The sequence below is a fragment of the Hippoglossus stenolepis genome, chromosome 4 (genome assembly GCF_022539355.2).
Source record: "Hippoglossus stenolepis isolate QCI-W04-F060 chromosome 4, HSTE1.2, whole genome shotgun sequence".
Lineage (NCBI taxonomy): Eukaryota > Metazoa > Chordata > Actinopteri > Pleuronectiformes > Pleuronectidae > Hippoglossus > Hippoglossus stenolepis.
In genome coordinates, this window is record NC_061486.1 from 4,971,033 (window position 1) to 4,994,563 (window position 23,531).

Below are 23,531 nucleotides of genomic sequence, written 5' to 3' on the forward strand. Positions count from 1 at the left end.
CCTCCATTTTAGCCCAGTCTGCTGTCACCACACGCATGGACCAGCGGCCACAGGGAGCCAAACAGGAAGTGAAAAAGTGTTTGCTGATAATGAGTGGAAATGGAGAAGCTGATAAAGAGTTTCTTACAAGGAGAAGTGAAGCCTTTATCTATCAGGGCAGTGTTTCCATTAGATTAAAAGCCCAGTTTGACATGTTTTTATCACAGGAAATGTTTTAATATTTATAATTGTAATAATAATTTGTCTGTACACATGCACGTACATGCACAAGTTTGCTTCTCCTGGTAGCTTTATACTTTGCCTCCCTCCTCTGGTGGAAAAGGACCATTGCACTGAAAAGATGTTGGCGTGTGCAGCTGTGTCATAACAGAAACGTTCACTTCCTAGAGGAGTTACATTTAAACTGCAGCTATGGCTTCAACCTGTGCCGTCCACATGCCGCAGTGTTGCCGGATGGAAAATGTTGAAGTATCGTACCAGCAGCTTAAAATGATCGTATTTTAGGATGGACACTTAATACTGGGACGCTGACGTTTCAAACCTGTGTCCGAAATGTGGTTAGTTCAATTTTTAGTAACAGGGAAAATCACGTCAAGCTCATAAACACCGTGCGGCGTCTGTATTTAGTCACTGAACTCGAGCTTTGAAAGTTGGAACAGCTCATATATCTGTCACGCCTTCTTCCAACTGGATTTCTCGAATCAGAGGAGTCAACTTTATTCTCAACATTTCACCTTTGTTCAGGAAAAGAAAACCCTGCTCCTCTCATGTCTGGCCCTGCTGCTCTTCTATGTTTTACAGACCCAATAGAGGTGAGCAGTTTGTTGATGTAGTGGAAGTCATGGCCTTAAAGGAGAAGCAGAGGTGATACAAGCAGTATATTTCTGATGCCGAATGTTTTGAGTTGGTGTGAAAAAGGCCCCGGGGAGATGTTGACTTGAGCCGCTCGCACACACTCTCTTCATTATCAGCAAAGAAAATAACCGAGTGAGGTCGAGGTGCTTGTTGATCTTTCCCCAGGTGATGGCAGGACGGTCTGTGGGATGTAAGCTTTTTACATCCCACGTCGCTCCAGCTCATCTGGCAGAGACAGAACGGTTCAGTTAAAAAAAAAAAAAAACTGTCATGGGGATGAGTCAGCCCAGAGCGACTTTGTCTCTTTGTATCTGTGCAAAACCAAGGCCTGATGATTCACGGGCAGCATCATGACAGTTCCTTTTAAAGAGCAAGACGGATGGTCGACAGAAACCTGGTAAAGTCTGGGTTTATTTTGGGATTAGACATTGTTCAGGGTTACAATTACATAACTTTCCTTGTGCAGAGGTGCATGAGGTACGAGGACGTGTACAACTTTCTCATTCAAAATGCAACACCGACAGAAGAGTTGTAGAATCAATATTATGCAAGTGTAGGACAATAAAAGCAATAACCTCCGCCGCAGCTGACAACCTAATATCTTTTTTTTCTCTTTGAAATACACTTAGAGCGGCCATTACTCTGAATATGGAGATGCAGGGACGTCGTCTGCCGGTGTAAATCCAATTCAGAGCCCTGGTAATAAAATAACCACGTCAGATTACATGTGACGGCCGGCACGTAAGCAAAACCTCAGGGCTCAGGTGGCCTCTGGAACACACACACACACACACACACACAGACACAAACACACACATGCACACCACAGAGCGAGAGAGAGAGAGAGACAACAACTGCCCCATTTTCATACTAATCTGCTTTTATCAAGTCATGTTCCATCTATTCCCTGGAGAGATTGCACACAGCCCTGCAAAAAACACACACACACACACACACACACACACACACACACACACACACACACACACACACACACACACACACACACACACACACACACACACAAACACACATAGGAATACCCCATCTCACATCTGCACAACTAATGGCCCACGGCTGATAGGTTATTTACTTGTTTTCTTTCCTTTGATTTATGATGACAACAAACAGCACGATAACAGTTGTTCGACATGCATTAAACAAATTCAATCACACAACAGAGAGGAGCCGAGGCCACAATTAAACATAACAAATGAACAGTCGCATGTGGCAAAACATCATCTGTCAGCAACGAAGCCGGATCGCGCATTAATCCGTGCACGTGTTCAACAAGTGTTGACGCCGAGCAAGACGAACAAGAAGCAGCGCACAATGTAGAGGTAAATACTCTTGCATTAGGTGCATAATACTGAAACAGGAGAATATAAATGATATTTTTTGCTTGGAATCTAACATATTAGTATTTTTTCTGGACATACAAACTATATGTGACATGGGTGATATGGTCCCTGTGAACAAAACGCTGCAGGTGTTGCACTGAGGAGCTGCAGGTCTCAGCCCTGAATTCCCACTCAGACCTTTCCCCTCTGCACATGTTCAACGGGTTTCCTCTTCAGCTGAAGTCGAGCAGCTCAGGGCGCCTCAGACGCCGGTCAGGCTCTCGTTCAGGGTGGAGATGTGGCTGGTCACGCACAGCTGTCTCGGGCCGTGGTGGGCTTGTCTGGGCCGCTGGTGCAGCAGGAAGAGGCGCTTGGCCGCGGCCCTGTACTTCCGGGACATGAGGTTGTAGACGACAGGGTTGATGGAGGCGCTGAGGTAGCACAGCACCATGGAGGCCATGTTGAAGTTCTGGCTCAGCATGGCCGTCTCGTAGTCGTCCACCTGCGCGAAGAGGTTCCTGCCGATGTGGTACGGCAGCCAGCAGATGATGAAGGCCAGCACCACCACCACTGAGAGCAGAGGACGAGATAGACAGGGATCAGTTTCATTAAAGGAATCGTTCGACCTGCTACTCGCTGCTCATTTACTCACTGCTGTAAATTACCAGCTCTGCCATTCACGTGCAGGGAACCCTGTTGTACAGTGACAGACGACAGGCCGATCTGCATTAATCAAATTTTAATCATGATGCATCCATCAGGTCGTTCATTAGTTGAGCACAAACGGCACAGAGCTCATGCTGTCAGACTCGCTGCCATTTGTATCCACGGTGGTTGAATCCTGAAATTAACAGACGCCTCCATAAATCAACATTAATAGAAATCTACATGCTTTTTAATTCCTGGTTCAGCTGCTGTCGCTCAACGATCGTTGGTCCCGTACAACTAGACGTTGTCCCTCTGCAGATCTACAATATTTCTTTATTTCATAAATAACTCTTACTGCTAATTATGCAATAACTGGGTTCCTGTAGGCCGCATATTCCCCTCTTTAATTTTTAATTTGACATTTATTATCTTCAGTGAAATTGATTGTACTTTAGTCTGCAGGGTCTTTTCAATCGATAACGGTGACTCAGCGATTACCTCAGCCAGCACCGACATGTCAGGAAGCTTTCAATACCTAAAATAAAGCTTTGTTCTTCTTCCTTTTTCTGTTTTTAGATTTATGGCGTCATGCTGTGTCCTCGCTGGATGTTTTTCTGCTGCTTACTGTGTATTAGCTCTAATTAGCTTGCTGCTCCCCTGCATTGTACAAAACGTGACCGTATTGTTGGAGCCAATCACAGGCCGCCATCACTCAGGGGGACATGACGGGTTGTGCACATGATTACTGGTTGTTTTCCGTTTTTGTTCACAAATTATGAAAAGAGTCTGTTCAACCAAAACATATTTTTGTAGCTATTTCTAGTCATATGTTTGTAATATGCAGTGTACTGTGTTCTGCAGGCAGAAAACATATAAAACCAATATCTGAAAACCTACACAAGTAACTCCCTGTATCTAGATACTGTTTCAGGTAATATGAGAATATGTCATATTTTGTTGTTCGTCTTCTAAGTTAAGAGGCATTGAATGCACCAATTTGACATTTTAGGAAGAATTAGCCAGAGATAAATGAGAAGATTCATACTTTAAGGTAAATAAAGAAAATATGGTAAATATGAGAATGTGGATATTTTTAAATGGAAACTCTAGACGTACCTTTTTAGTGGAGCTTTTACTTGAGTTTAAGTTATTTATCTGTGTATTACTCTGAGTCAGAATACAAGAGACAATACATGTGTCTGCAGGGATTATATCTACTATCTCTCACCCAGTATCTTGACAGTTTGCCTGTGGGATCTCTCCCGGGCCAAGGTGCTGGGGCCTTGCAGGTCATTTTTGCTCTTCCACAACTTGCACCCGATGGAGCCGTAGAGGAAGATGAGGCAGAGCATCGGGCAGAAGAAGTAGGTGGTGGACACCCACAGCATGATGTGCAGCTGCCCGGAGATGATGGCGTAGTTGGTGTGCTTGCACTGGCCCGTGTTGTAGTCCGGGTGCGTGTCATTGTCGTACTCCACGCCGATCAGGAAGAGCGTGGGAGCTGCAGAGACCAGGGCGAAACCCCACAGGGCGAAGATGATGTACTGCACCCTGCGCCTGGTCACCACCACCTTGGTCTTGAGGGGGAAGCTGATGGCCAGGTAGCGCTCGATGCTCAGGGCCGTGATGTGGAGGATGGTGGCCGAGGTGCAGCCTTCGAAGATGTAGTGGTAGAGGCGGCACACGGTCTCGCCAAACAGCCAGGGCACGTACTTCCACAGGCGGTAGAGGTCAAAGGGCAGGCAGAGGAAGATGATGAGGTCGGACACCGCCATGCTGGACAGGTAGAGGTTGGTGGTGGTCTTCATGTCCTTGAAGTGCTGGATGATGAGGATGGTCATAGTGTTGCCGGTCACCCCGACGATGAAGATGAGGATGCAGATGACGGTGACGGGGATGAGGGTGGAGGTGGGGAACAGGGAGCCCTCGTAGTGGTGGTCGTCTGCGCTGTAGTGGTCCATGACCTCTGCTACAGCGGCGTGAGGATCCACCTGGGACCTGGTCCAGGGCATGATGACCTCCAGGGGTGCGGTTATGTATGAAATGAAGACTCAACAGGCGGCTGAGGAGAGAAAATGAGACGTCTAAGGATCAAACCCGTGTTTTTAGCTCCTCAACTACAAATGATTGAGTTTAGATTTTTGTTAGTTGAGCTTTACTTCAGACTCGTGGGTTATTTCAGTCTGAAAGTAGGATGAAAATAGAAAAATTACAAAATTCAGCATGAACATAGAATGCAAGCGTTGCACATTATAGTGTTTCCACTTAGTGTCGCCTCGGTTTAGACAATTATGATCACATTTTTTGAGGCAGTTAATCTGATCAAAATTCTGAATGCATCATTATATCATATGCCACATGAGGCTTTGTCAGTTTTGCATGACTGTAGATGCACCACAAGTTACTGTGTACAGTGGTGTACAGTCGGCTCAAAAAATTATATTTTAACATCATCTGTGCACATAGAACATGTCCGTGCCAACCTGTCGGCTTGTGCAAACAGTTTACAGCACTGAAGCTGCACATCGTCATCACTGCACAAATCGTTCCTAATGATGTGACCCAGATATTTGCTCATTACATTCAGATTCATTCTGATCATCCTTGGTTCTAACAATCTTTTCAGTGTCATAGTGTCGCACCATAACTTAAACATACTGGAAACAGCTGCTGTAAACCAGCACCGTGAGGAGAAAACTAAATCCTCAGCATGATGGTTAATAAGACCACCCCCCACCGTACAGCTCTGACTTAAACTCTCTATCATCTTCTTAGAAAGACCTTGAGTCTGCAGACTGAAGAGAATTCGTGACCAATTTCCACCTAGTCGGACCCAAAATTTTGAACTATATTTACTTAAATTGTGTATTTATTTGAATTTTGAAGTGTATTCACCTAAATTTTGTATTTATTTGAATTTTGAAGTGTATTATTAGTGAATTCTAAAGATCCATTGGTTTACATCAATCGTGAAAACCTATTAGCAGAATGGTAAATTATAAAAAACAGTATTTATATAGAACCTATCGATTCCTCAAAGCACTTTACAGCATCATCATTCACACACTGATGGAACAGACATCAGGGGGGTTCAGTGTTTCATGCAGACTGGAGGAGCCTGGGATCGAACCACCGACCCTCTGAACCACAGCCGCACAGATACATCTGTGTTAAACCCACTCTGGTTCCTTGCAGCAACAATGAAAACTAAACTAGATAACTATCAGTGAATAACTGACTTGAACTATGTGCAATGACAATAAAGCAGAATTTAATCTGATCTAATCTAGTATTTAAAAATGCAAATTTAATTTTCACTTGGTGCAGAAAAATATATTAAAAACCAACATGATTTTGGTAAAAGTAGAATATAGTAAACTCACTTTCATCCTGAAAACTTTAAACTCTAAAAGCATAACTAAAAAAAGGAAATATTTGACGTTACCCTTTTCAAATGAGCTGGATTTTCAATTTTCCAACTTCCTCTTGGTCTCAGTTTGTGTCGATGGAGCAGCAGCAGGAGAGTCACATGAAGTGGCAGAGCTGGTTCCTGTGGAGCTCTGGTGAGAGACGAGGAAGAAAAGAGCACCTCCTCCTCTTCCTCCTCAGCACCCTGAGGAGTCAGGGTGTGTGTGTGTGTGTGTGTAGGTGTGTGTGTGTGTGTGTGTAATCTGCGTAATCAAATGATGACAGGATGGATGGATGACTTTAACAGGCGTAAGAAGAAGGAGGGAATGAAAATGGAGGGAACCCCAACACCATCAACACCACATAAGAAATCTGATTACACGTAATAAAATATACATATGAATAATACACGACTTCATTAATGAACTCATCCATCAGGGAAACACCAGCTTGTTTGTGGAGTCACTTCTGTGTTTTCTCGATCTTCCAGGAGCCTCATCTGTCTCCATCACTCCACACCCACCAACTTCATCACCTCACCCTCCTCCTTCTCCTCACCCTCCTCCTTCTCCTCACCCTCCTCCTTCTCCTCACCCTCCTCCTCTTCCTCACCTGTCACGCTTCTTATAACAAACTCTACATCAACAACAGAGCGAGGACGAGGCCTGAAAAGGTCAAATTTAATTTAATCTGTGGAATCTGTCAAATCTGAGCTGATTTGTGGATTTTTTAGATTCATGTGTCAGTTTAAGGTTTAAAATCTGGTTTTCAATATAAAGCTACAACATTTAATCTAATGTTTAAGGTTTATGGGGTTTTGTTCATTTTCATTCATGGAATATGTTTAAGTATTATTTTATTGCTAAAATAAACTAAGATAAACTAAGATAAACTCAACTAATCCAAACTAAACTAAATCAAGCTAAACTTAGCTAAACCAAGCTGAGGTAAACCAAGCTAATCTAAATCAAACCAAGCTAAACTATGATAGGTTAAACTAAGATTAGCTAAAATAAAATAAGCCACGCAAAGCTATACAAAACTAAATATAACTAAGGATAAAACTATACTAAGCTTAGAAAAAGCTGAACTAAACTAAACCAAACAACGATAAGATAAAATAAGCTAAACTAAACTAATCTTAGACAAGTAAAATAAGCTCAACTAAAATAAACTAAGATAAGTTAAAATAAGCTCATCTAAACTATGCAAGTTAGACTAAACTAAACTATTGGGACTTATTGTGAGTCAGAGCACAAAGTTCTTGACTTAACATATAGAAGTAGATCAAAATAAAAAATGGAAACATGTGGTCGCTCCCTGACTAAAGCATCGTGAGTAGAGGTTTTTAATTCTTCCCTTCCTGATCGGATCCAGATCGACAGGTTTTCAGGTTGGGTCCAGACCAGCATTCATCTGGAGGCCTGGTCGACCTGCTGAACGACTGCTGTGCTCTGTTGGTTCAGAATCACCAGCTCCATTAGATCTGAATGAACCTTTACAGGAGTCACGCTGACATCAGGGCGAGTCTGTGTGTTTACTCTGAGCTGACCCGCGGCCGGATGCAGTGCTCGGACCTGACGGGGCCACAGGATCGTCCCTCCTCTGTTTACTGCTGTCAGCCACCAGGAGAGCTTGTTTGTTCTGCTCTTTGTGTTTGAGACCAGCAGGTCCACTTTCCCCCTCGTCCATCATGGCTCTTACACCACTCAGGCGTGTTTGTCTTTTTGTACGACAGCATCACTTACATTGATTTCCTGGAGACTTACTCTCACCTTAACCACAGTTACTACATGCCTAACCCAACCTCAACCCAAACCTTTTCATTAACCAAACCCTAAGCTAAACCAAACCCAGCCTAAACATAAACTAAACCCTTAACCTAAACCCAATCCTTAACCTAACCCTGACCTAAACCCAATCTAAACGTTAGCTAAACCTAAACCAAACCCTTTATCTAAAACCTCACCTAACCCCTAACCTAAACCTATAACTTAACCTAACCTTAGAATATGTCTTCACCTGTAAATGTAAGGTTAAGTTATGGGGACTTGTTTTTTGTCCCCATTATGAAAACAAGTCCCCATACTGTGAGTGTGTAAACAGATGTAAGGTCCCCACAACCTGAGTAATACCTGGACCCCACACACAGAACAGCAGCGTTGGACTGTTCCAACGTTAGACCAGATTACTACCAGTCCATCATATAGACGTAGTTTTATCTAGACTAACATTCACTTGTTTTTGTGTGGTTTTATATTGTGTACTTCTTCTACTACAGCTGCACATGCTGTCAACCATTATTCCCTGTGATTGATTCTGATGAGCAGTGGAATAAAAACCTAAAACCTCAGTTCTGAGTGTTTTAGTCTGTTAATACTACAGCCACTAACCACCTTCTAGTTAGTTTTTCTTTTTAAGTTTATTCAGTAAAAGTTGGAAAAAGGTCTGAAATGTGTATATGTGCAGATTAATGTCTCTCCCACTGATTTACAGCAGGATATTGAACTGTTCTTTGGAACCACGTTGTCCTTGTACAGTGCCATTAGAACCATGTTATAACCAGACACACACAAATACCCAAACGATTAAGAATTATAAATCTTTTATTGTGCATGGATCCTTTGTAGATATCATGGCTATACAGATACACTTTAGATACATACCTATGATTATACATTTTTCCCATAACGAACATTTTAAAGTGATATGTCTGGTAGTATGTATAGTATAACAAATTTCTCATTTTGGAATGTACGGTGTATGAGGTAACTGCAAACATTAAAATTACATAAAAATGGTCTATTTTTGTGCATATTTTACTCATTTTTGTAGCATTTTGTTGACCCCCCCGCCCCCCAGCCAGAGGTGGTGAGCCCCCGGGTGAAGAGGTGTTAAAATGGCACACGTTGCAATCGCTATCAAAAATAGGAATTTGACTTCTTTAAATGACAAAGAGAAGACATTTGCAGAATGTCTCAAAGACCAAATCATGTAATTATCCAAGACGTTTTGCAAGGTACCTGTATTTCATTTTTCTTTTTTTTTTTTTAAACGGTGCTCCGCGGCAGGAATCTGCCACCGAGACCAAACGACACTAGACCCCTACAGCCAGATTACCAGTGAGAGCTCCGCGTTAGCAATCTGTTACGAATACTTAAACACACAGAGAGAGAAAGGCAAATTTTTTGATTCACAGGAAGTACATGATATTTTTGTATCTGCCATTTGCGTTCCATGATTCATGAGTACTCAGGATTTATTATTTTCTCTGGAGAGTATTAACTTATATTACTTCAATATTATAAAAAAATATACTTCACAAATGTATGACCTGACAAAAAACAAAAAAGACAAAATCAAAACCAAATCATAGGTTATACATATAACTACTTTCAATATCTCGCACAATTACGTAGGTTTACTAACGTCAAATAAATGATGCAAAAAATTAAAGGAAATAAAACACAGCTTAGTGTTTTCTAACACTAAAAGAAAAACATTGAAAACTTAAGAGAAATAAAGAAATTCTCCCGAGATTTTTTTCCCTCTCCAATTAAGGCCTCTGAAACAACTGGTTCATACTTATTTCAATTAATAATTTTTTTTACATTTTTTATAGTTTTAAATTTAATTGATTATTATTTTTTTGGCTGAGACAGATCAGCTGTTTCAGTGACATAATAATGTGGTAGTACAACTTTTAAAACACCCAAAACACAAGTAGGGCTCGGACAATCTCAAAGTGTGTTCTATAAAATGCATCACAAGACCAAGACGCTGTCAGTCGAGGTTTTTCTTCCACTAAGGTGCAAAATCAATTACTGGGGGGGAAAAAAAAAACAAAAGAACAAAATAAAAGAAAACATACAGTTAAGCATACATTTTTTGTGCTGAACAACAATATTTTGGAGTAAAGCAGCTGCATGATTGTAAAAACAAGCTACAGTATAACTATATGATAGTAAAAATAATTAGAATTCACTGTTAGTTTGGTTTTTGTTGGTTTTTCTAAACTTTATACCGAGCATTTGTTTTTCCTCAAACTTACAGGTCCTTTGCGTCTTCACTGTACAAAAATATACTAACATTTCTCCAGTCATTTTTGCATCCTTAAACATTCTGAACATCTAAAAGGATGGAAAGTGCTAAATGAACGTGAGCGAGATTTTTTTCGTTTGCGGTTCTTCTCTCACTAGATCCCCTTAAACTCCAGCAGGGGCTCGAGTCCCTTCATCTGGCCCTGGAGCTTCCCAGCCGTGTACCTCGGTGGCACGAACTACAAACAATACACACATCTGGACACACACACCTTCACTGTGCAAACACTGGCCCACCAGGTCCCAGGATCAAATAGCAGATAGGCTAATGACACACCTACGTACTATCTTAGGAACACACCTATCAAAAAAACAGTTTCATACTGGACACATAAATGGAAATATAAATAATGACTATATATACTGTAATCAACAAGTACATGAGTCGAAGCGCCCCCTTCCCCCCTTGACCCTCTCCCCCAAAATAAACCATTTCCCTGCTCTTTTCGGAGTTCCTTACGCACAGGAAGCTTATCGTAATTCAACAGAAATCAGAACTGAACGACAGATATCACACAAAGTCGGGGGCGGGGCTGACGAAGGCAGGAGTGTCAGGACGATATCGCAGGGGCCAAATAAGGTGTTACATCCTTGACTCATATCTGCTGTTCAGCTGTCACTCACCGGCCCTTCCTCTCCCCACACACACCACAGTGAGTAATGCGATTACTCTGTCGACGACGGAAAACAAATACGTATAAAATGAAGGATACAAAACAATAGAGACCGGGAGGGGGGGGGGGGAAGAAAAAAGCTATAACCCTGCAGCTGGGTGGCGCAAAACCGCTCATTTAATGACAAAGTACTGGATGACAAAAGCGATGAGGATGGCGATGACGGCGAAAACCATGAGGAGGAGGAAAGCGCACTGCTCGTCCGTCAGGCTCCGTCTGGCTCGGTTGGACTCGGTGCCGGCTCTGGATCCCGAGCCGGTCGCGCCGCCGCCCACCGCCACTTCGTTCCGCTGAGGGGAGAGGGTCACTGTGGGGCTGTAGGAGCCGTTCAGCTCAGGGGCGTCCTGGCACTGCCTGATAGCACACACCCGGAAACGGTAGTCGCTGCTGGGCTGCATGTTCTGCACGTGGAAGGATGTGGCGGAGCCTTTGTAGGCCTGAGGAGACGAAGAGGAGACGAAGAGAAGACGTGAGGAGACAAGGAGAGGAAACATACATTTGAACTTAAATGTAAACATAAGAGCACAACTTTTCTGAATTGTTTATTCTGTAGAAATAAAAGTTTTTATATCAGCAAACCGATTTGTCTTTGAAAGGCTCATGTTGGCTGATCATAAAATCCGTCAGGCTCTATTTTCCTTCCATATAATCCTCCTGTTCACTGAGATAATTCTTGAAAGAATCTTGATAAACTGAACCTGACTCATATCAGTGAAATGAAGTTGTTTGTATTGACCATGTACTGAACTCTGAAAGTGACAAACTTCCTCTCGTGTCACCTTTTAGCTCCGTGTCAGGAATAATGGATGAACAGTTTGTCTTCCTCTTTTAGCTCCAACTATTTTCAGATTTATTTTTGTTAGAGTTATTTAGTTTGTTGGCAGAAGTTTGGAAACCATCTGCCTCCGCTCTTCACCCAGCCGACACACCCACGAGTTTTTGGAGAGCCTTGATTTGTTCGGTTGCTAGAGTGACACTTTTTTGATTTTCCATTTTCTGAGTGAACCAACTTTTCATGTGAATTATAAAAGTGGGTGTAAATGAAAAAAAATAACAGTCTCCTCGTTTCTTGTTTATAATTTGGCAGGATAAAAACCACAGGCAACCGGAGGAGGGTACAAACCTTTTAGAATATATATTCGGACTGATAATAACCATGGAAACAAACTTGCGCTGAATGGCAGCCACATATTTCACCTCCCTGATTCGATTGCCATGTATCATGTGGTGAGATTAGCATAAACCGGCAGTAGCCATTATTCCACATTAACGTGGTGGAGGCCACAGAGCGATGGATGTGCAGGCAGGGGCTCGACACCTGGGAAACCTCGAGGATCAATGACGTTTGCATAATGGGCAATTTAAAGCCAGCAGTGACTGATGCAGGACGCTGCAGTGCCACACAGTGAAAACGTTAAGACCCCCGGTACCATCTGCATCCTGGTCTGCGACAAAAGGCCACCGTGATGAATGGGGGGTCACCCACAGGTAACAAGGGAAGGACACAGAACACGAAGAACCTTCACACGACGACGCCAGTACCTGTTTGAACTCAGAGTTTCCCATCATGGACTGCAAGGTGTAGGTGATGGGGTCCCCCTTCATGGGCGGTAGGGCCTCCCATGTGACCTCACAGGAGTTGTCATCGAGACGCTCCACTTTAGGGGCTGGAGGGAGAGCATGAGAAAATAAATATGAATAAAACTTAGACTTAAAATCAACAAGAACTAAAATAAATTACACTATAACAATCAGATCAGACCTTTGACCACTGAAATCGAATCAGTCTCAGTGAACATTTGTGCCAAATTTCAAAGGATTCTCTTGAAGCGTTTTAACACGCACATTTTCTCAAGTTTCTGTTTGAATCAAAGCTTTGAGATATTTTTAAAAAATGGTTGCTGCTAAAGAAAGTGTTTGTTTTAATACAAAAGAACTTGCTTTGATATGTGAAGTGACTCAGCTGAACTAAGAGTGAATTTCAGACATGCAACATCTAACTTTTTCGCCATGAGCACAGAGTCGTCAGTGTGAGTCATGCTCTTCTTTAGGTAGGTGGCATTTTAAGTAAAACAATAAAAAATACGTGGTTGTACTGAACTGGTGAGGTCATGATACACGATTGTGTGTGTGTGTGTGCGGGGTTTCATCCTTTGTATCATATTGATATTAAGCTTTAGACCCGATGTTCAAATTGGTCTGCATTCAAACAGTTGAGAGTCCACTTCACTGAGTGGAGACCAATTGTTGAGTAACACTGACAAACTGGCACATAAGAGCCAATCAGGGATCAAAAGAGAAACTGCAGAAACGACTCGACACGTGAATCTCTTCCACACGAGTCTTAATCAAACACAAATCAATTACCAGAGGTTAGAAACCTTGAGAAAAGTTTGTTGAGGAAACAAGCGCTGAGAGAGAGAGAGAGAGAGAGAGAGAGAGAGAGAGAGAGAGAGAGAGAGAGAGAGAGAGAGAGAGAGAATCAAGAAAGAAAGAGTAAAAAAGAAGAAAGAGTAAAAGGGAGAAAAAGTATATAAAGAAATAGTGAGAGAAAGAAAGAGTGAGAGAAAGAAAGAGTGGATAAGTAATAAAAGAGAAAGACAAATGAGAGAGAGAAAAGAGAAAGAGTGAATAAAGAAATAAAGGTCAGAGAGAGGGAAAAGAGGGAGAGAGGAAAGGTAAGAGAGAAGAGAGGGAGAGAGAGAGAGAAAGAAAGGATATAAAAAAAAGAGCGAAAGAAAGACAGATATAAAAAGAGAGAGAGAAGTGTGTCTCTGTACCTTTGACAGGAGCTGGAGGAGAGCGTGGGGTGGTGAATGTGTAAACATTGGAGAAGGGCCCTTCGCCCGCCTCATTAAAGGCCTGGATGCGGAACATATAAGAGGTAGACTCATTAAGCCTCTGGACTTTGTGTGTGTGGAGGGGTCCTTTATACAAGGATATAAATCTGAGGGAGGGAGAGAGAGAGAGAGGGAGAGAGAGAATTTAATGAGCAAAAGGGTAAAGATGACAAAAGGCAAACAAGAGGAGCAACTCCTCTGCCAGGAAATATACAGTAAATCATCAGTTCTCCTTATAAAGCTCTTTCTGGTGCGTTATGGTCCACGTGCCCCACCCTGCTCTGCCCTGATCACACCTGGTACTAACACCTCCTGTGTGATCAGGTCACCAGTGGACAGCTTGAAGTAAAACATCCAATCGGTCAGACTACATTCACAGTCCTTTCAGCACATGAACGTGCAACTGAACCACTAACATGCGCCGCCGTTAAATGGCGTCCTCTCCGTCAGCGGGAGTGCATAATTATTCTGCTTTGTTCACCATGTCTGAACATTTTTGAAAAAGCAACGGCGATATAGAATTTCACGAGTGAGTCAAACATCTAACGTGATTTGGTTTTTCCTGGAACACACCAAGAAATAGACTGAGTCTGTGTTGACACAGACGAAATACAGAAAATTGCATTGCTGCCTCCTGCTTGTTAACAACGTGAGCAAACAAGCAACATCTGATCCTCGCAAACGTAAATGATAAGTGTTTATTTGCTTTTAGAGCAAAGAAGTGAGATCCGATCACAACTCAGCCGTAACCTAGACGTTATAATCATATCACCTAGGAAACATCTTAATCTTAATAATCAGGTATGATCAGGACCCTTAATACAGTTATCTTGAGGTTTATCAGTATGGAGGGGCACCGACCTGCCGCTCTTGTCTCCACTCTGCAGCTGATACTGGAGGGCGTCTGAGGTGGCGGCTTTGGCTGGGCCATCGCCCCACTTGAGCCTGAGGGTCTGGTGGCTGAAGGCAGTGCACTCCAGGCGGGGCGGCTGCGGGGGCAGGGGCTTGGTCTTCAGCTTGAAGGTGTGACTAAAGGGGCCGGCTCCCAGGCTGTTCAGGGCCTGGATTCGGATCCTGAGGAGGAAGAAGAGAAGAGATGTCAACGTCAGAGGCTACATCCACATTAATGCATCCCTGTTGCTGTGTTTAAGCCTCGACACTCTTCAGTAGTTTTCTGGTGCATTAACCTGCAGTTACCCACATTCACTCCTTGATTGGCCCTTATCAGCCACAACTCGACTACCAGAGGAGAATGCAAAGCGATGCCCACACTTCCTGTCGGTAACAGTTTCACCTTGTTGTCAGTCAAAGAAAATTAAATCCCAAATCGTACTTTTCACCACTGCTGTTCCTCGTTTATAATATTTTCTGCTACTTAGCAACCAAGACAATCTGCTTCCTGTTAACATCGAAACGTGATGTAGGTTTTCAGCGTGTTAGTATGGATCATGGAGATAATTTTTGATAAGGAGCTAAAACACTCGTCTGGACAGAGATCGTTTTAAAACTGTTTTTAAAATTAGCCTTGATATGAATGTAGCCTGAGCCGACCTGAGCTGAAACCCTGCAGTGCCTGTCATCATGGTATCAACAGTATTTCATCTCACTGACAGGTGTTTACGTTCAGCCTCTGTTAATGCACAGTCTGTGAGGGACATTTGATATTGTTTTGACTCTGCGTCTCCTGAGAGCTAAAAGTCGGCACTTTAATTCAACCTCTGTGTTTCAGTACAAATCAAATGTGTGGGGCCAAGTCAACGGAGAACACGTCACCGTCAGACTTCACCGTGATTCTGCCACAGAGCTGTGTGGGCTTGAGACAAACAGCATGTAATTGTACATCCTGTGCCGATGACTTTTGAGATAAATAAATTGTCGAACGGGATTTTATTTCATGCAACGATGCACGAGTGTAATTTCCCCATAAAAATAAACCTCTTTTATAATCATGAATCAAAAACAAGCCGCTTTCATTTCGGCTTTGATGGTAAAGGAGGTAAAGTCCAAAGTCTAGTTTAGTCTAAATGTTGCCTGTCCTGGATAAACCAGACTTTACAAATGTATTGAATCATATTTGGTTTTCCTCTTTTATGCCCAGAATTAAAATTGTGTGTGTAATTTGATTTGTATCACATGTTATGCTCTAAAGGTTTCTTATCTGTTCGCTCTTGTTGACGTCTGAAAGTTGACATGTTGCGTGGTACAAATTTCGTAACCCTTTGACCTTACGACGAGGAGGAAGTTTCTACCTGTAGCTGGTGTCCGGCTGCAGATGCTGAATGATGTGTTTGCTGACGGGGCCGATGGAGACGGGCTGGCGCTCTCCGAGGTCAATCAGGTAGGAGGTGATCTCAGAGCCGTGGTCACATGGGCTGTCCCAGGAAATGCCCAGGCAGGTGGACGGCGAGTAGAGCGGCGGCGGCGGCCGGGAATCGCTTTCCTCCTCTTCCTCGTCTTCATCTGCATCCACCGGGGTCTCGTACCTCTGCAGATCGGACTCCTTCAGCGCGTAGATGTTGCTGACGGCAGCAGGCACAGAGCAGGGGGTCTGGCACAGCACTGCCTCGCTGAAGGGCCCCACACCGGCCACGTTCACAGCCTGCACAACAACAACATCAACAACACCCGAGTCAACGCCAACTCATACGTGTCATGTGAAACAACACGTGTAACACCCATATTTGACCACAAGGTGGAGTGCCAATGTAAACAGCTGGTAAGATTCAACAGGTGTAAGGTTTTAAATTTCTAAAAGGATTATGTTATGTTTTTAAACAACTTCTACAATGAAAGTCTGGATCTATAGCCTGACTAAAGTGTAATATTTAGGGATGGCACTGCCTGTACTGAGGCCTGTGTGTGAGGAGGGAAACCACAGTGTGTGAGGGCTCATAAGCAGCCACTGTTCCTTCCTTCATCCCCCGTTGAACCACAAAAGAGGCTGCGAGAGAAAGAACAGCATGGTCTGAAATTTCAGCCTGCACCAGACCCGAAGGACAAAGACGAGGTTTTAATGCCAGCCTCTAACGTCTCCTCTAGTAGACAAGTGCTGGATTCATTGGTGACCGTTGAGAAATTCATTCAGTGCAACAGCACAACTGAGATGTGGTTTAACTCAGTGTATTCATCATGATGAGATCAAAAAAATTCATTGCACAGGGTATCTACACTTTCAAAAAGACAAAATCTTTTAATACCTCCCCCTCCTTTGACCGGCTGATCTTTGCTTGAACATAGCTGATCAAAGCGGCGAAAACAAAACTGAAAGCATCAGTAGTGTGACGTTTCAGAAATTGAAGTTAAATATACTGTATTCAACTTCCTCCATTTAAAAGGGAGGTGTGAATTTCCATATTTTATACTGATGTTGTTAAAATGATCTCAAACCTGTGAGAGGAACAAACTCGCTCATCTGATCAGATTAGTTTCCACAGACCCACACAGGAAATTATTTTGTTGAATTAGTGACCTTATTCTGGAAATTCCTGTATTCTATTGAATGCCCCTGAATTCTTAATACGTTCTCACTCAATATTTAAACTGAAATTACTCAAACAGGGTTTGTAAGATGAGATTTTAATGATCTTAATGTTTAATGAAGAAGCTTCACAGGACAAATCAAGCATTTGTTATTGCTCACCTGCACCCGGCAGAAGTAGTTGGTTGCAGGCAGCAGCCCCTTCATTTCATGGCCGAGCCCCGGTCCACTGTAGGACACCTGCATGCTTCCTTCAGCAGCCCCCCACTCCAGGCGAAACTCTGTCACCGCTGCTCCGTTGCATGAAGGAGCCTCAAAGACAAAATCAGACAAATTACACATCAGCACTTACAGAGGAGACTGTGATGTCTTTTTAATAATGTAACCGATATGGTTCTCAGAATGATTTATGTGAAATGATAATTTGTGTGCATCTGAGGGGGAAACAGTGGAATGGAGTTGGTTTTACCTCCCAGGTCACGACAACACAGCTGGGGGACTTGCATGTGGTGGAGGGAGTTCGACACGGCTCCGGCGCCCCGGGGCCGGTTGTGACTTCACAGCGCTCTGAGAGAGGTCCGAACTATCCACACGAGAGAAGGAATAACATTTTCATACAGCTGAAGAATCTAATATTAGACGTTTCAAATCAAATTTAGTGAGAGAGGGTTGAAAGCATGAATCAGAAAAAAAAAAAACCCTCTTCCTGTTATTGATAGATCAGCTTTGACAGACGTTCTCACCCCAGCTTTATTCGCTGCCTTGAGCCGGAAGCTGTAGGTTTTTCCAGGCATTAATCCTCCCACAGAGCAGTCCAGCTCTGGACCCTGGTAAACCTCCCTGCTGTCCTCAGACTGCAGCCCACTCACTTCCACACTGTAGCAGGACACTGGGCTGCCTCCGTCTACCTGAGGGGCGCCTGGAAAATTTGTGAAACCAGTGGTTATAAATCTATATCCTTTAAAAGTGCTGTCAGATACAGTAAATTTACAAAGATAATCTTACAAACTGCAAATAACTTCAAAGCTTGCAGCTTTGAAGTTATTTGCTAGACAAATAAATGCATCAACAGAAGCTACATCCCACACAGATTTGAGTTGGAGAGGAATGACTCACCCCAGCGCAGTTGCACCTCCCTGGCTTTGGGCTTGCCCACCAGCCGAGGGGGCTGGCAGGGCCCTGGGGGCACTGCGGGAGTCTGGACCTGCAGGGTCTCCGACAGCTTGCAAGGGAAGACAACACACCAATTAGGACCAAGAGAAAAAAAAAAATCAACAATCGCACATCCTGCGTCTTTATCTCTTGCACAACACAAAGTCGATGCGTACATATTGTCATTTTCACCAGCTTATCGGATTCAGGCTAAAGCACACGAGCGAGGAGGCAAATGTGAACGCAGCGTTCAGAGGTGCGTTCTGTGTTCCTTACAGAGCCGTGGGTAAAGTTAGGCAGATTTTCTGGGGTTTCTTTTTTTTTGCAAACTGAACTACTGTGACAAAAGGCAAACATGTGAGTGTTATGTCACATTGTGCTGCACGGAAAGGCAGGAGCTCGCCACCGTGAGTCATGTTTCTTTAGAGGCCCCATCATGAATAAATGCATGCACTAACAGCTGATGAAGAAATTAATGAAAAGGGTCTGTGAACTGAACTAATTAAGAAAAACATCCTCTGACACATGCAAGGAGGGTTAATCGATGAGAGGGCTTTGCCTTGTACTTGCACACCAGGAAGCACTGTCTCATCTCCCAACATAGGAGACTGTGAGAATGACAATTTCCTATTAAAACTCACCATAAATAGAGAAGCATATCTTGACTCATGTAAAATTGATCAGATCAACCACGGGATGTGACGTGGTGAGATTCAGAGCTTCCTGGCTTAGCAACTGCAGTGTATTTAACAGCCAAGAAATGCATCAGCAATAAGGAAGCCAACAGAAAAACAGTAAACAATAATCAGGGGTACTACATTGTTTAGTGGGCTGTGGTAACCAATATTAGGAGAGTGTTAGGAGAGGATGTAGATTCATTTTTTAAATAAAAATGGCTGATTTGTGATCAATGTACTGATCAGCAACCTTTTTGAATTCCTGTGGCGAGACACAAGACCCATGTGTGCGGCTGTGTCTGTGCACGTGTGCTGATGCTGAGTGACTCACCGGGCTCTGCCCCCCCTCGCTCATGCAGTAAACTCGCGTCTGGTAGGAGCAGCCCGGCTTCAAACCCTCACACACGTGCTCCATCGCTGGGCCCGAGTACACCAGCTCCCATGACATGCCTGAGTGCAAAACATTTCAAATAAATTGCAATTATTTCAATGTTTTCAAAGTGCAAAACATAATTTGAATATTTCATTTTTTAAATGTAGAACTCACCACTTAAGCCCTCAGACAGCTCCACAACGAATTTAGTGACTTCTGCTCCACCATTTTCTTTTGGTGGCTCTGAATTTCAAAACAAACAAATACAAACATTTTTTTTAAAACTGCATTAACCAAATCCCTCACCTAGGTAAAGCCTCTGAATAAGAGTAAGCTGAGTTTTCGCTATGTCTGGACATCAACTCGAAAATCGATTATTTCCAGCAAAAATGTGCTTGAGTGCCTTCGAGGTAGCAGAATTCCCAATAATTCCCCCAAATCATAAACAAAAGGGAAAATATAACTGTAGATGAAGCACTGTTTTTCCAATGATCTGCAAACATTACTTTTCCCCCCCTTCAGAAAACTGGAGGCAGTGAGTGACGCGTGTGTCCAGTGAGAAGGAAGAACTCATGCTGACGTCTGAATGACAGAGACTGTCACTTCATCTTTTATACCGACTACAAGGAACGTCATCCGTCTCCAGTAGAATTATCTCTGATCAGGCAGAGCTCAATGAGAACTGTGAGCGTAACTGTGCCTCGCCATGTAAGACTTGAGTGTCTTTATATAAGAAAGGACACATGATAAGTAAAACGCTCACCCCAGGCCATCTTGAAACTGTTGGGCAGGACTCTTCCTCTGATGACAGGCCTGCAGGGACCACTGGGTCTGTCTGGGTTCGTGATGAACTCAACCACCTGGCTGGGGTTGCTCTTCCCTTCTGAGTTGTATGCCGCCACCTGGAGAAAGTACATTAATACAGGCAGTGAGAAGTCATATCACTGATGTCAGTCAGTGCATAGTGAGTGCATAAAGGTCATTATGTTTCCTGATAACAAGCACTGACTAGACTCAGAGAAGGGTAATGAAGGGATCTGAGACACAGAGTGAGTGTAACATCTAAAATGGCCTCGGAAAAATACCACATCATCAGAAAGATTCAGCTCCTTAAATCTACAGGGTCGTTTCAACAAAACAGTTTCTGCACCACAAGCACTGCAATTGAAAAAATGAGGCAATAAGCTTTAGTGGCATTTGCATTTCAGCACGGCACATCTGCAGTTATGTGAAAATCTCTGTGGGCCTGCTGAGTGCAGCTCATATCCATACTGTACCAAGACAAACGTGCACAGCACCCAGCCTCTGCTCACACTGCACAGCTGGATAATTGGACATGAGGGAGAGAGTGAAAGCGGGAGAGGGGGAGAGTCTCGAGGGTGACTAATGAACCTTTCATTTGGGCATATGGTGGTTTGTTTGGGTAACAATAACTTTCTGTGAGTATTGTCTGAGAATGCTGTGGTGTGGGTTTTTCTGGCTATGTGAGTAAAGCCTTCTAATTCTCAGTCTTTACATTGGGCTCTAAGCAACATACCTACCAGGTTTGAAGTGAATGGGATGAACGTTTTTCGAGATAGGTGAATTACATATGTACAGACAGAGATTCCACTCATTATAGTGAGATTACATGAGCAATGTAATGAAACTGAATTTATATGAGTTAGTTTAAATGTTTATATTCTTTCTTCATCTTTATTATTGTCAACAAGTCCCATAAAAAGCCCAAAACCAACAATGAATTAAACTGTGACACAACTTTCTAACTTCCCTGTATCACTCACTCTCAAGCCTGTTGGTTCTTCTTGCTAAAGAGAGTTGATCTAAAAATAGGATTACAAATGTACACTGATCACAACACAACATGAAAATCAGTTACTGGTTTTATTTTTGGGACTAATCGATGTATAGTTTAATTTCTAGTAGTAAATTAAGTATGTTGGGCAGTATTTTTCTGTACATTAATACACACAGCTGAGTACTTGCAGAAGTAGGATGGTATATGTGAGATCAAAATACAGCGGTGGTTTTCACTGGAACAAAATCACCCAGTGCGACAGAGTGCCTCATTGAAAATATTGAAATGTTTTTGGACAACAGCGACATTTGGCACAGGAGCTACACACTCGGAAATTATATAAATTGACTGTTTGTTCTGGTCTTTCCATGGGCTTTGCTAACAATAAGAAAAACTGTGAACGTTACGAGCCAAATCATTTAAAAGGCAATAATGTTTATGTTTTTTTAAGTTGTTATACATAATTATATTACAGGCCCCAGCCCTGGTTTGAACAAGTTGGCTCACGCTCAGTCTGAATGCCCTGTGGGGCTGCCAGCCGCAGGCAGAGCTGAAAACCTCAAGATACATTTATCTTAAGAGCCTTAGAGAATTATGGCTGCATATGTATTTAGCATGAATGGCCCGAATGGGGATTGAACCACTAATCCCAGCAGTGTTGGAATCACATTTGAGTCGGTTTGGTCCTCTTCAAAAATTTGCCTCAGCCCTTAAATTCATTAACACACTCTTCATTCATGTGTTGTGAGCGAGAAGCGAAACGTCTCATTCTGAGACACGTTGCCGACACATTGCACAGAAAACCTGCAGCTTTTACAATGAGAAATTTAAGATTTTCGACACCTTTTACAAATCTGCCCGGAGCAGATTCTATGAGTTATTCAAAAACCAAGGGAACGAGCAAAAGCTGTCAAAACCAGCTGATTTTTATATCTAATATAAGCAGTGTTAAAAAAGATATGTTGTAAAAAAAAAAGACAAAGAACTATAAATCAATCCCAAAAAATGTTTAGATGTTTAATACTGACCCTTCCTGTCAGTTGCCCCCCACCCTGTTGACACAATCCTGCACATGGATGAGTCATAGGGCCACTGTGGGCGTCTGCACTCTCCCTGGCTGAAGCCTGTCCCCCCTGCCCATACACACTAAACTGCGGTTCAAATTAAAGCCGTGGATCAACAGCTTTGACTGCAAAACATCACGGCGCTGTTTTCTTACCCTAAACTTGTACTTGGTGCTCCTGTGGAGACTCCTGACGGTGCAGGATAGCTCGTCGCCGTCGTAGCTTGGCTGGAAGCCATATCCCTGGGACACAGACAAACGACAGTGGGAGAAAGAAAACAACCAGGTGAGCAATGACTTACAAGACAACCATTGTAGCACAGAAAACAAAGTGGTCTGCTGGAGACAAACAGCTACAGGGGATAGAGGAGCCTTTTTTTGGTGATTTCCCTGGGAGGCCCTATATCTGCAGGTAGAGGTGACAGTAGGTATAAATGACATGTAACTTTAAGAGGAAACTGTGAAAGTATCGCAAGAAATAATGCGACGTTCCATTACACCTCGGAGCCCGGCCCGTGGCATGACGTCACATTAACCTGAGTTGATGGCGCTCCAGTTGCACAGGAACAATGTTTACATTAGCCAGCGAGCAATTGTTAGCAAAAACAGTTCATAATAAAGCATTACGCTGCATTTTACACATACTAACACCGTAGTACAACGTCCACAGACAGTAATTGGACAGTACTATGTGATCAACATATTTAATGACATAAGTGCTAATAAACTGTAAAAACTACAGCTTTCACTACTGTTGATATATGGAGGGGCCATCTTGGTTTTTGAAGTCAGGGTGGTGAGTTTCCTCTGACTTTTCGAGTTGAAAATCCGACTTGAGGGGACTTCCAGTTGCAACTTCTGACTCAGGGTCGGAAATTCCGAGCTGCGAGGTTGAATGTAACGCGGCATAAGAGGCGAGTTAGATTTTCTTCATTTGGCTGGGTTGAAATTAATAAACTAAGAAGCTGTGAGAGGATGCATGAACCAGGGACATTGATTTTGATCATTCTTTGATTATAATTGTGAAAACTGTAAGTGTACTTTGTTAATGCTGTAAATATTTAATGCAGTCAGACAATCAAAGAGAAACACTTGGCAGTTCCAGCCTCTAAACAGTAATGACTC

The 23,531-nt window shown here is 43.0% G+C and overlaps 2 protein-coding genes across 4 annotated transcripts in view; both read right to left on the bottom strand.

The window, feature by feature from the left end:
- Nucleotides 1–2,457: 2,457 nt before the first annotated feature.
- On the bottom strand, nt 2,458–4,891 carry mlnr (motilin receptor). Its single transcript, XM_035154780.2, has 2 exons — nt 4,072–4,891; nt 2,458–2,765 (listed from the first exon to the last, which is right to left on the bottom strand). Exons 1-2 carry the CDS (start codon nt 4,853–4,855, stop codon nt 2,458–2,460), a joined length of 1,092 nt encoding a protein of 363 aa, XP_035010671.1. The 5' UTR covers nt 4,856–4,891.
- A 3,948-nt stretch (nt 4,892–8,839) lies between these two features.
- fndc3a (fibronectin type III domain containing 3A) overlaps nt 8,840–23,531 on the bottom strand; it is a 45,461-nt gene continuing 30,769 nt past the window's right edge. For all 3 annotated transcript variants that reach the window (XM_035153763.2, XM_035153764.2, XM_035153761.2), the window contains 13 exons: nt 22,563–22,649; nt 20,309–20,447; nt 19,720–19,788; nt 19,504–19,622; nt 18,460–18,565; nt 18,087–18,262; nt 17,813–17,926; nt 17,506–17,655; nt 16,115–16,464; nt 14,727–14,939; nt 13,806–13,972; nt 12,568–12,692; nt 8,840–11,462 (listed from right to left, as the gene is read on the bottom strand). In XM_035153763.2, coding sequence (XP_035009654.1) covers nt 11,139–11,462; nt 12,568–12,692; nt 13,806–13,972; nt 14,727–14,939; nt 16,115–16,464; nt 17,506–17,655; nt 17,813–17,926; nt 18,087–18,262; nt 18,460–18,565; nt 19,504–19,622; nt 19,720–19,788; nt 20,309–20,447; nt 22,563–22,649 — 2,139 coding nt within the window. In that variant the 3' untranslated portion in view covers nt 8,840–11,138. The remainder of the gene's footprint in view (nt 11,463–12,567; nt 12,693–13,805; nt 13,973–14,726; nt 14,940–16,114; nt 16,465–17,505; nt 17,656–17,812; nt 17,927–18,086; nt 18,263–18,459; nt 18,566–19,503; nt 19,623–19,719; nt 19,789–20,308; nt 20,448–22,562; nt 22,650–23,531) is intronic.

What these genes read in the sequence shown, in the direction of transcription:
- mlnr (XM_035154780.2), bottom strand. Translation starts at nt 4,855, where the DNA reads ATGCCCTGGACCAGGTCCCAGGTGGATCCTCACGCCGCTGTAGCAGAG. An exon ending in GCAAACTGTCAAGATACTGG is followed by an intron (nt 2,766 to 4,071) that starts GTGAGAGATAGT and finishes CTCTGCTCTCAG; the next exon opens with TGGTGGTGGTGCTGGCCTTC.